Genomic DNA, 13,688 nt, shown 5'->3' with positions numbered 1-13,688 from the left:
CATTCCTTGCTATTTACACACACAAAATAATAGCAATTAATTTCTTGACCGTTTACTTACAAGGAACGTGCTTAGCTTTATACATTGAAATAAGCAAAATAAGCATGATCGTTGAAATTTAGCTTGGAAACCCTGAATATGCAAAATAAGCAAATTCCAAGCAAAAGCTGAAACTTTTCGGCCCTGGTTATAACCAAGCACTAAGCAGAAGTGTGAACGTATTTTAACACTGCAACATCGCTGCACAGTGGCCAAAACTGGCATTTGTTGTTCATAATTCACTGGAGCCGTCATTTTTCACACCCAATTTTATTAATCATTATTATTTATTTATTTTTAATAAAAGCTTGTAAGATTCGCAAGATACCAGTTGAGTCCGTTTTGGAATTTTTGTTTACTTATATTAAATTTTTTCAAGTGCAAAGTGCAGAAAAATTTGCAATGTTGAGAAAATCGAAATAAATGTCTCGTAATATAAACTAGTTGAAAACAATTGTAGGGTTCCCCCAAAACGAAAAAAAAGATTTGTAAAGAAATCGTAATTTTTTTGTTTTTAGAAATTTTTAGGTATGCAGCTTTATATACCATGAAATTTTAGTATACAAAAGTGCAAGCTTCAAGCGGCTTAGAGTTAGCGTTGTTTTTGATGAGGCGCAAAACATGGTATTACTATGCTGGGTAACAGGACACTGCGTGATCGCATTGGCAAGGGAAGGCTTATCGTCTTACTTGTGGGGCCGGAACCGTTTTGTGGATTCAGTTGGCCCTCTTCGAGACACATAATAGAAACGTGGGTGAACTCAGAACGTAGTAGGTACTGGAGAGTGCTTTTTGGCTATCCTTTGCAAGGATAACTAAATCTCTTGAGCACAGCCAACATAAAGATGTTAATTGGCTACATAACCGGCCATAGTCACCTACGCTGTCACATGCCTTGAAGACGAGGAGACGTCGGAGCACATTATGCGAGTTGTCCAGCATAAGCCAGACAGCAATACTTCAGTTCTTCATCATAATCATAGTTCATCAACTCAAGATTCTTCCGCATGGCGTTCAAGATAGGATAGATTGACGGCTATCGACTAGATGAGGTAAAGCAGCTGGGGATAATCGATTTGAGAAATAAACTGATGCATGCTCGTTTTAACGCAGCGTGAACATTGTCGCAGATATCCCGGTCGTCCGACACCAACTGGCCAAACGCAGCGAAGTTTAACGATCTTCTAAAATAATGTCACGAGATCCTGCCAGGCTGCAACCCAAGCTGTCGGAGAGGACCTCCGAGCATCGACCGGCCACGTGGCAGGCAATTGGGCATAAAGATATTATTTTTTTTTAAATCTTGAAGATGTTCCCTTACCAAGTGCAGTCATGCTGAATCTCGACTACGAACGAAAACAACGTTTAATAAAAAATCATCCGCTCATCAGCATCAACGCTACCCATTTCGATCTCTGTGGATATGTGAGTTAACGGGATAATTGCTTCTGCGACACCTAAATTCCGTGTAAAACCCAAAAAGAGCCATTAGAGCCGTTCAGCTACTGTGTTTACAAAACCATGCTGAAGGACTTCCTCCTTCCACAATTGTATGAAAGAGGATATCACGTAAACACATCTTCTATTAAAAATTGGAATACAATGAAGACAAAATATGGCTCTTAAAATCGAAACGATCGTCTCGACAAAGAGGCTTACAAGATGAAAACGAGTAATTTTTCAGAAAAAAAAACACAAGCGACTTCAATTCTTGTACAATAATTTCGGAATACCGTTAACTTCCTCATGACCTATTGATCGAATCGATTGACGTGGCCCAAAATTATGCGGTAACATACATAAGGAAAAATATATTTCGACGAATTGACAACCTCCTACTTTTTGTGAAGTCGGTTAAAAACGAAAACTATATGCCTCTCCATTTGTGTTTTGCCCACAACTTTACACCTATTGCTTCATATTTTTCTAGATCTTCATCCCTGCGGGATTTTTAAATTTTAGAAACTTTCTCGCATTCCTTTTTTATAATGAGATTTTCACTTCAAAAGTCCTGTTGAGGATCTTGTCGCCAATTTGAAGAATTTTGGGACTAATGACTATTTGACGATTTCGGACATCAAATGACGATTTTGGCTCCATATACTATAAAAACTTTTTTACATATCTAAAATCCGGCGGAGTGCAATAACGCCCATGGGCTTTATTTCCTAAAAAAACAAAGAAATAAAGCCCGCCGAAATTATTTCCATTTCGAAGGGGAAATAATGCCCACTAATAAAAGGCAATAAAGCCGGTGATTAGTATTTTATCTGGCTTTATTTTGCTGAAACATTCCAATTATGCATGCAGGCATACATTTGCAAAAAATTTAATGTATTTGAAACGAATTACTATTTATTTGTGCATACAGTGCAGTTCTGCGTTGAATTCCCTTTTGTAGTATACGCATAAAAACGAACGGTATTTTTGCAAATAACTGATAAGCGAATTATTGGAAACTAAAGGAAAATTGTTATTGTTTTTGTTAGCCTTCAATACGATGCGCATATTTGTTCTCAGCTTCTTAGGTTGAGCGCCCACAGGCTCGCCCATAGGCGTTGTTTCCGCGGGCGTTATTGCACTCTAGCCTAAAATGCAGTAAACCAAACTTTACAGATGACTAATTGTTTCTGAAATGGAATGAAAATTCGGGGCAATTTGTTAAAACACCGCTTATACTTGCGATATTTTTTGTTACGGGTAACTGACTAACATTATTTAACAGAAAATAATCCACACTTGAAGCGGTCGCTTTGGCTGGCCGCTACTACGTAACCCCACATTTCCATACACGTTAAGCCCTCGCGGGAGATCTGTTAGGAGATATCGCCTGCGATTTGCGATAAGCGATCACCACGAGTGATTCATCTTCGAAAATGTATCGCTGAATGCTATGGAGAAGCGGGGAAAGGTAAGTGGCATATCAGTGGTGAGATTCTGCAACGAATTTTTCACTTAAAATTGACATATTGGAAATATTTCACATTTCTTTGTTTTTTTTTCGAAGAGTCGTATTTTACGAAAATATAAAAACAAGGAAATAATTGAAACTCCTTAAGCAATAAACAGATTTTGGTAATCATCTTATTTTTAATGATTTTTGTATAAAATACTAGGTGACAATCTGGAAATATTTATATTTAAATATTTATATTTATTTACTTAGGCAAAAATAGAATGAAGGTAAAATAAATATACATATATCAAAGAAATACCGTTCGCAAAAGAAAACAAAACGGCTTACAATAATAAAAAAACAGCTTTGTTGGTGGTTCATTGTTTGCATCCAATAATGCTGTTTTTGATTTTTCGTTTAGGGGGAAAAAGGGAAAATTAGATATTAAAAAAAGGAAAATGGGTTCTCGCCTTAAGTCTTTTGATATGCCTTGAATAATACATACAGTGGCAGTTAAACATCGATAAATGGTGTTTCTTTTTAAAACTAAAATTTAATTTAAAGCTAAAATTTTGTTTAATATTTTTATATAAAAATATTGTTTATGCTTTAACAAAACCCATATAAACAACACTTTTAAACTTTATACAGAGTTTAGAAAAATTCCACAAAATGTTATCTAAATTTCGAGCATTTTATACAGATTTTTATTTATTTTTTATTTTTTTTTGGTATGCAGTTAACACGATTATAAAATTTTAGTAAAATTAGTGCAAGTTTTGAGCGGCTAAAAAATCGCATTGATTTATAATATTTTTTTCGCGAAATTTAGGATAAGTGGCGTTGACCTTTTTTCTCTTTTTTTTTTTGTCGCAAAAGGTCTTGCGCATATTCTTCAACAAAAAAATTCATGTTTCAATTTAAAAAAGCTATTAATAATCAATGCGATTTTTTAGCCGCTTAAAACATGCATTAATTTTACTAAAATTTTATAATCCTGTTAACTGCATACCCAAAAAACTTTAAAAATTTCGGGTTATAAAGCTCGAAATTTAGACAACAATGTGTGGAACTTTTCTAAATTCTGTATAAAGTTTGAAAGTGTGATTTATATGGTTTTTGTGTAAGAATGAACCATATTTTGCCAAAAAAAATATCAAAAAATTATAGTTTGAAAAACACTGTAAATATTAAGTACGAAACACCATTAATCCACTTTTGACCGCCGCTATACATACACACACTAGGGCGGGGTAATTTGTTCGCAGACAAATTTTCGAAGAAAGTGTAAAGCAAATTCAAATTCTACGATTAATTCTAAGCAAAAATGACGAACAAACTACAAACCAAAAGTGACGTTTGACCCTCCCATTTTTCATAAGAAAAAGCAGTATTGGTCGAAATTTATTTTTCATTATACCAAAAAAAAATTTACAAAAAGCATAACGAACTAGTGAAGCAGGTTCTTAAATATGAAGAGAACACAAAATTTTGTAAATTAAAAATTAATTTCGTTCAGAAAAAATTATAACGCGCCGATTTTTCTTTTTAAAATGGGGAGGATCAAACGTAATTTTCGGTATATAGTTCGTTCACCATTTTAGCTTAGAATCCAACGTGGAATTCGAATATGCCGTACACTTCTTTCGAAATTAAATAACTCTGCCCTAACATCACACCCTTGCTTCTTTAACACAAAATATTTAAAACTAATAAATATGTATTTATTATCCAAAAAGAAATACTAACCCAGTGAGCCAAGCATGGCCACACACAGTGTTACACTTAATAAAATCTTATACATTTTCACTGTTTTTTTCGCTTTCGTATGCAATATATGTATACGCTTCGTATGGAATTATCCCTTAAAGTCCTTTCAAAGAGTTTTTGTATCGTTTACTTTTCACAAAAGCGTGCTAAGCAAAAAAAAAAACTATGCACCACAACGCGTAAGCTTTCGTTTAAGACTGAATGTGAAGGTGGCGAACAGCAACGGATAGAGGCTGAAAGGTGGTTAGTAGCTTCTAGCTAAAGTTACTTGAAATATCACACAAGTCGCTGTTATTGCTTTTGCTGGTTGGCCCAAAGCTGTAGCAGCAGAATCCAGTTCGCATACAGGTAATAATAGTCAAAGCTTAAGGTGACAAGAAGATGAGCACGACAGGTACGATATATGTACGTAAACATATATGTATATGCATACTACGTGTACATTTGTATGTATATAAATTCAACTATAATACGTATTTTTTGTGGGTGAGTTATGGATGCTTTAGAGCGAGCGCAACATCGCGCGCTACAGCGACGAAGTGCTCGAAAGCTCACAGCGACGTCAGCAGCGATAAAAGCGAATTTGGCAGAAAATAATCAAGTTTTCGCGCGATGTTTTTTTTTTTTTGGTTTTCTGCTTGCCTCAAGATTTTGCATAACATTTTGCAAGTGATAAAATGTTGATTACTCGCAAATATATTTGCTTGGTTCAGATTCCAAAGCTGGGTGTGATTTTGATGTTGCAAACGATGATTAATGCATTACTGTAAGACACGAAATATTTGGTTGCTGTTGCTTCAAAAAGCAAACAGTTGTTTGTGAGCAATATTTTTGATATTTGATTGATTTCGTATGTTAATACATACATACATATTTTAGTGTTTACCTTGCAGTCTGTTCATTTAAAATATGTCAGTATGATTTTTTCCTTTTTTTTCAATCACAATGCATGCTTCATTGTCAGCATTATAGTGTCAAGGTCAACTGTTTAAAAGCAGCCGCAGTGGTCAGTAATCTACCGCGCTTAAGACTCATCCAACGTCCAACGTCATCTTTTAAAATTTGATCTCTTAGCTTAGTGAGTTCCAGCAGCAGCTTTGTTGTTGGCACAACTTTTTATGCTTTATGCGTTAGCATTTTTCGCGGAAAAATACACGCATGTTTCCAAAGTTGTGCTCAGTAACAGAAAAATAGCCAAAAACATCTTAATCAGTTATTTAAACGACAATCTGCAAATCTGTGGAACCGGTAAGACGTGCTCGCCTGCTCATGAACTGTTACTGACAGGCACATCAGCACGAGCAATTCATTTCATTTACGTCTGCGAACAATATTTGAATAACAAATTAGGTAGATTTGTTACTTCTTAATTCATTTTTATTAAAATGCCTGGACCTGCTACTTTTGTGAATAAATTGTACACTTTTGTTATTTACATACATATTTGTTGAATATTTTCTAACAAAACTTAATTTCTGAATCATTTTATATAAAAAATTATTAGGATCAATAAATTAGTGGTAAATGAATTGGGTAATTCACATTGTAACAGGTTTGATAAAAAGTATGTATTTAAGATAGCCTTGATGATAAAATCGACTGGATAGCTTAAACCAAAAATGCTATTCAGTTAAAATTTACTTTTAAACACATAAACAAACCTGTTAGTATCTGCCATAAAACACGAAATGGTAAACCGCGAAATTCTATTTAAAAAGTATTTTTATTATGCAAATTATTTATAATTGTATAAAAGAGGGAGAAGCGCCTGCATCAGCATCTACTAAATCTTGTTTGGTACCACGAATGTTTATCGGTTTAGGCCGTGTCCAAAAAACTTTTCTACTTTGCGAATTCGCGCCAATTGTTCATCCCGAGAACAACCAGGTCCCTCTGCACTTGGTCATTCGATAGAGTTCGTGTGTGGCTTTACTTCGGTGCCGACTCGAAGGACCTTTTCACTAAAGCAATGCCATCCAAACGCACAGTGTGCGCAAGCCCCGGCTATTGTCTTATTGTTCGGTATAACTGTGTCTTTGTCGTTAAAAACGCCGTACAGTTCGTAACTCCATCTTCTTCGGCACCCGTCGTCCGCGCATACAGGGCCTTAGATCTTGCGTAGTTTCTTCACCGTATAAAATATCGGTAATAATGGGAGACTTATAGAGACTTTGCTCGCGGAGAGAGGCTCTGCTCTTCAATTGCCTACCGATCCCAAACTAGCACCTGTTGGCAAAAGTTATTCTTCGCTTGATTATCAGGCTGACATTATTGATGGTGCTTATGCTGGATCCTAGGTAGACAAAGTTATTCACTACTTCTAAGATATAATTTCCAACTCTGCCGTGTGTGCCAATATGCCAGGAGGTACTTTGTCTTGTCCTCGTTCACTACAGGACAAAATCCCTTTCGCTGCCAATTCTAAGTTTGAAAATGTCGCGCTGACGTCTCTGGGTTCCAGGCCAACGATGCCAATATCATCTACATACGTCAGCATTTGTGATATATGGTGCAGCTGTGGTAGCGCAGATTGGCAGCGCTTATTATGCTTTCCAGCGGCATATTCTTGATGGATGACTTATGGAGCATGGTTACGGTGGACTTTATTACTTCTCAATTGCATACTTAGTCCAGGGTAATTGCCCGAAAAAGGGGCCCTTTTTTGCTTTTCATTACAAAAAGTTGTTGCACAACCCATTGCTTGTGGTTTGCCTTCTCACATTTGCTCGCTTCCAAAAGGCTACCCTGAGGATACGTGCTATGAAGCGGAAGTTGTGAACTGCTTGAGGTAAATGGCGCGATGAAATACTTTCTGCACCCGCAACACTCGGCCAAAATCGGTTACCAAGAGCTACGGCTGCAAGCCATGGCCGTGAGCAAGCGGCTCGCTTATTAAACTTCCAATGAAAATGAAAGAGTACAGCCACGGATGAGACAAAGTAGCTCTTATAAAACTCTTTTTGTTTGTACTGCAGTAAATTCTTATAAATACCGTAATTTAACCGCTACGATTAGATCTTTATGATATTTTATGACTTTTATTTTTTCGATATTTTATTACCGTTATTTTCAGACTTAGTTTTTCAGATAATAAAAGATTCAAAACGGTCACAAAAACGCATTCTACAGCATAAAGGTTAAAAAATACCGAATCTTTGATCACTGATCCACTGTCGCACATGTTCACAGCACATTTTACGAACAGTTTTGAGATAGGAAAAATAAATATTTTTTATAAAAATCGCTTAGAGGTTTTCGGAACCTTTTAGCTGCGTATTCGCCACAAATGTAGTAAAGAAGATTTGGATCATTGGACAAACTTCCCCCCCACAATCCGCATCAAGGAGAGATTCTCGTTGATTTGCACCCTCGCCCCGACGGACGAAGTGTCCAAGCATAGCTTCTCTGAGCGCTTGGAGCGCACAAACGAATACTGGCAAGGAATCATTAAAACCACCGTCGGAAAACTCAGCCTCCACGACGAAACGTCCGACAACAGACTGAGGCTGACCGACTTCGCCGGGGCTCGAAACATGATGTTATGTAGTACTAGTAAGGCACGCTTCCAGTGTTTTAGACGTACGTACACTCCGAGTCCCAAGCATAGACTCGGACCACTATCTTGTTGCAGCCAAGATAAGCAATACCCTCTGTGCAGCAAAAAATGTGCGCCCGAGGATGCAGGGAAACTCAGCTCAAAACTCTCAGAGAGCACTTTTCAATAGCCGACATATGCGAGCAGTGGCACCACATTCCCACGACAGCCGGTTCTACGTACCGGAATGACTCGGGTTTCACCCGACCAAGGGCTGTTGTTTCGGCGATCTAACCCCGTTTAGGTCGGCGAAGTATCTCAGAAGTTGTCCGTCCATAGGGCAACATTCACTACGCATTCTCCTACTCAGGGCTGGCATCGAGTCAAACCCTGGGCCAGAAATATACACCTGCTGTGTATGCCGAAGACGTTTACACCACAACTCCACCTCAGTCAAGTGTAATGCCTGCGAGGGGTGGAGTCACCTCAGGGTCTGCTCGGGACTACGGACTCACAGACAGTGGACCACGTCGTACGTGGCCCCCTGTTGCTCAAATAGAGCAGCCTCCACGGCAACCCTTAGTCCGCCCGTGCAGCCCCACACACTCACACAGCAACCACACACAGTCGCCACAACACAACAACATACCACAGCCACCACAGACCACATAACACACACAACCGCACCACCACCCACACGCCGCCGCCAACAACTCTTGGTTCCCCCTACAATCTGCACGGTATGTCAGACCAGAATATTCCGTAATGTGACATCAGTCAAGTGCAACACCTGCCTTGGCTGGTGCCACTTTAGGGCATGTTCAGGTCTGCGCACCACGCGAGATTGGACGGGGAACTTCGAGGGCCCGTGTTGCGCTGCTCGGTCGCTGACATCAATTGCGACGCCCCCCACTACCACCACAGGGAGGCAATCACCCCAGCAGCACACACAGCCAACGGCGGCAAGAACATACACCTCACTCACACCCCACATCACAACACGTCTCCCGAACCACATGAAGCTCCTCCAATTCAACTGTAACGGGCTACAGAGCAAGATTGAGGAGATAACCGCCTTTATGTGTCGGCATGGTATATTAATAGCTGCGGTCCAAGAGACGAAGTTGCACAGCAATTCAACTTTGTTGAATTGTGCCGGGTACAACGTGCACCGTCGAGATCGCGAGCGAGATAATGGTGGTGGCTTAGCGTTCATCACGCACCACACCGTGCAGTATCGTCTTATCGAAGCAGACATCGACCGCAGGGATACCACCCTAGAATGTCAGGGCATCGCTATCCGGTCAGGCGATGTCGAGCTCGAAATATTTAACATATACATACCCCCTGTCACCTGCTGCCCGGCAGGATATCACCCTGATATAGGTGCGCTCCTCAGAGGTGAAAACCGTATGGTAGTAGGTGACTTTAATGCGCACCACGATCTTTGGCACTCAAGCCTGTCAAACGATCGTAGGGGAACAGACTTGGCTGAGCAGATAGACGATTCGACATTCTGCACAATGAACGACGACGCACCCACCAGGATTATGGGTAACTGCAGTAGCTCGCCAGACATCACAATAGTCAGCGCTGGTCTGATAAACAGCATAACGTGGCGACCTATGCTGACTCTAGCATCAGACCATCTACCCATAGTCATCTCGATTGATAAACCAACCGACTTTGCCTCCGCCAAACACCGGACCTATGTCAACTTTTCTAAAGCTGACTGGAAAGGTTACGCGGAGTTTACTGAAAACACCTTCACATCGCTCCCCACACCAACCGACGTCCACCTCGGTGAACGTAAGTTCCGCAGGGCTATCACTGCTGCTGCAGCCCGCTTCATACCGGCAGGGTGCATATCGGACCCACGTCCAAACTTCCCTGCCGAAGCGGCTGTTTTAGCAAATGAGCGTGATAGCCTTCGTCAGGCCGATCCCGGAGATCCCCGTATCAGGGATCTCAACGCGGAGATTCGGCAACTTGTAAACGTACATAAGCGGAAGAAGTGGGAGGAGCATCTGAAGACTTGCAACTTCACCTCTGGTGTGAGCAAGCTTTGGTCAACCGTGAGGTCATTGTCTAATCCGACGAAGCACGACGACAGAGTCGAAATTTCCTTCGGCGACCATGCTTCGTCGGACCCGGAGCGATGCGCGAGCTATTTCAGCCGGCAGTTCATACTGCATCCTCCGGTGGACAAAGCCAAGCGTCGAGTGACCAGAAGGCTGCACAAACTGCCAACAAATTGTGCCCCCCCCTTGCTTTCACTTGCGGTGAAGTTCAGGTGGCCATCGGGAAGGCGAAAGCCTCCAAAGCCATGGGTCCCGACGGTATATGCATGCTGATGCTGAAAAATTTGGGTCCTGCGGGGGTAGCGTACCTAACGGAGGTCCTCAATTTGTCAATGGCCACTCTCATCATCCCAGACATCTGGAAGGTGGGGAGAGTGGTCCCACTGCTCAAACCGGGGAAACCTGCAAACAAAGGAGATTCGTATCGTCCGATTACACTCCTTTCCCCGGTAGCGAAGACACTCGAGGCCTTGCTACTCCCGTACTTCACAAATCACCTGACCCCAGCGAAGCATCAGCATGGTTTCCGTAAAGTGCACAGCACAACAACAGCACTTAACGCCATAAACACTCAGATAACTCGTGGCCTTAACCGTAACCGTCCCTGTGAGAGAACGATTCTAGTAGCGTTGGACTTGTCAAAGGCGTTTGACACCGTCTGCCATTCCACGCTACTAGAAGATATAGAGGCCTCCTCTCTCCCACAGAGGCTCAAACGGTGGTCGGCAAATTATCTGAGTGGTCGACATTCGTCGGTAATGTTTAGAGACAAAACGAGTAAGCAGCGAAAAATAAAACAGGGGGTTCCTCAGGGTGGTGTCCTTTCCCCGCTACTGTTTAACTTTTATATTTCAAAGCTCCCTCAACCACCAGAGGGAGTCTCGATTGTCTCCTATGCCGACGATTGCTCGATTATGGCGACTGGGAATGGAATTGATGACCTGTGTTCGAAAGTAAACGGCTATCTCTCCGAACTTTCTCGCTTCTTCACTGCAAAGTGTCTAGCCCTCTCCCCTACGAAATCCTCTGCGACCCTGTTCACAACCTGGACGAAGGAGGTCAGGCTACCGCTGGGGATTCACGTCGATGACACACCAATTCCGACGGTGAATAACCCCAAAATACTCGGAGTAACATTCGACAGCCTGCTCTCCTTCTCTACGCACTCAACCGCTATTGTCAATAAAGTACAGAGCCGCAACAAGGTCCTCAAGTCGCTAGCCGGCAGTACTTGGGGCAAAGACAAAGAAACGTTGCTGGCAACATACAAGGCAATAGGCCGGCCGGTTTTGAACTACGCAGCGCCAGTGTGGTCGCCTGGGACTAGTAGGACGCAGTGGACGAAGCTACAGACCGCACAAAACACCGCACTGAGGACAGCGACGGGATGCCTCCTGATGACGCCTGAACACCACCTGCACGGCGAGGCGCAAATGCTCCCGGTAAAGGAGCACAATATAATGCTCTGCAAGCAGTTCCTGATCGGGACCCACAGAAGTGGCCACCCGTGCAGACAGCTGCTTGCAGAGGAGCCCTCGCCTAGGCACGTCAGGAGGCATCTATATGAACTAACGGACGAAGTCCAGAGGTTCATTAAACAACCTCTGGACCCGACAGCCTACAGACAGGCCTTGAACGGCATTCACAGGGACTCAGTCTCGAGTTATGTAGACTCTAGACCTGTGAATGCCGTTCTAGGCACACCACCCCCGGACATTGACGAGACGGAGCTTCATCTGCCTCGGGAGACGCGCACCACACTTGCACAACTTCGCTCCGGCTACTGCAGCAGGTTAAACTCCTACCTGAGTAGGCTGAATGAGGATGTGCCTAATGAATGTCCGGCATGCGGAGAGACCCCACATGACTCGAAACATCTCTTCGCATGCCCGGCAAACCCGACATCCCTAACGACCTTGTCCTTATGGGCAAACCCCGCAGAAGCTGCACGCTTCCTAGGGCTGCCGTTAGTGGAACTTGACGGCAACGACTGAGATACCAACCGATCTGGGCGGGGTTGTTGTAGCCGCTACAACAACAACAACAGCAGTGGCACCAACCATATTTTCCGCTCATTAAGTACCGCCGCCGAAGAAGTAGCTCTGGTATGGCGAGAAGTGTCAAGAACGTGCAATCGAATGGTAATAAAAACCGCGAAGCCTGTTCTGCCTTTTCCCAAGTTGGATGGGGAAGCAAGGCGATATGGCCTGGTGATCAACGAGGACAATACGAAGTATCTGCTGTCCACGTCACTGTTGACAACGTCCGATGAGGCGGCATTTGGAGTATTCGAGTGAAAGATTTTGCGGAGGATTTACGGGCCTTTACTCATTGGCTCATAGGCTGTGTGAGCTTTACGACGACATGGAAATAGTGCAGCGAATTAAAATAAAGCGGGTCCGCTGGCTTAGCCATGTCTTTCGTATGGACAAAGACGCTCGAGCTCTGAAAGTATTCAACTTGGAACCCGCTGGTGGCAGCAGAGGGAGAGGGAGGCCCCCACTGCGATAGAAAGATCGAGTGGAGAATGTCTTAATTATAGCCAATATAAAAAAAACATATAAGGCAAATTTAAAAGTACGCGTATGAAAAATACTACTTAATACTACACCTAAGACAAACCACCAACAATACTCGTATCTTGTCACAAACAAATTTAGTTAATAATTTTGACCTCGGTTATCAAAATAAAAATAACAGTTTCAGAATTGGGTGTGTTTTTTTAATATCATATTTTTATTATTCATAATTTTATCGAATAATTTAATATTAATTAATTTTACAATCATTAGCATTCAGTTTTCACTTTCACGTTTTCTTTGCTTCAATCTTTCCGCTGGTTTATTTTTTTTTAGCAATTACAATTGTGTACTTTTCCTGTTGTTGGGGTTTCTGTTGCTGCTTCTGCTTAGCACCGCTTACCCATACGCGCATACATTATTGCAAATTGTTGTGGATTGGAAAGAAGGATTAAGTGTACTAAGGTATGTGAATGCATATGTATGCGTGTGCGTGTGTGTGTGTACGCATTGAGTGCATACATATTTAGATAAGTAATTGATCTCGGCTGCTTTTCCGCGCCTTATATGATTTAAGATTTTTACACTCATTAATGCATTCACCGCCGTTATGCGGCATATCTAAGCGTGTGTGTGTGTGTGTGTGTATTCATGTTTTTGATCGTGTAGTTTTTTTTTTTTTTAACTATTTACATATAGCAAATGTTTGCATTCGCAATGCCCAATTACTTTTGCGGATTTTTTTTTATCAGATTCTACTTTTCTCGTGTAAGTAATTTATTTAATTTTTTTATATCGAAATTTGAATTTTACTCATATCTTTGTGTGTGTTTTCAATTTCTTGGCTT

The 13,688-nt window shown here is 41.6% G+C and overlaps 1 protein-coding gene across 3 annotated transcripts in view; it reads right to left on the bottom strand.

The window, feature by feature from the left end:
• The window catches only part of LOC118735737 (protein obstructor-E), a 286,283-nt gene that overhangs the window by 12,343 nt on the left and 260,252 nt on the right, over positions 1-13,688 (bottom strand). Inside the window, exon 1 of one of the 3 annotated variants that reach the window (XM_036465675.1) lies at positions 4,685-5,010. The exons of 1 other annotated variant lie outside the window; for it this stretch is intronic. In XM_036465675.1, the coding sequence (XP_036321568.1) occupies positions 4,685-4,739 (55 nt within the window). In that variant the 5' untranslated portion in view covers positions 4,740-5,010. Of the gene's footprint in view, positions 1-4,684; positions 5,011-13,688 lie in introns of those variants that run through there. One more of the 3 variants, XM_036465676.1, reaches the window with a different exon arrangement.

Source organism: Rhagoletis pomonella, unplaced genomic scaffold (assembly GCF_013731165.1).
Source record: "Rhagoletis pomonella isolate Grant_MI unplaced genomic scaffold, Rhpom_1.0 Rhpom_scaffold_00003, whole genome shotgun sequence".
Classification (NCBI taxonomy): Eukaryota; Metazoa; Arthropoda; class Insecta; order Diptera; family Tephritidae; genus Rhagoletis; species Rhagoletis pomonella.
Note: the sequence above shows the minus strand (reverse complement) of the source record. Positions and strands in the feature narration are given on the sequence as shown.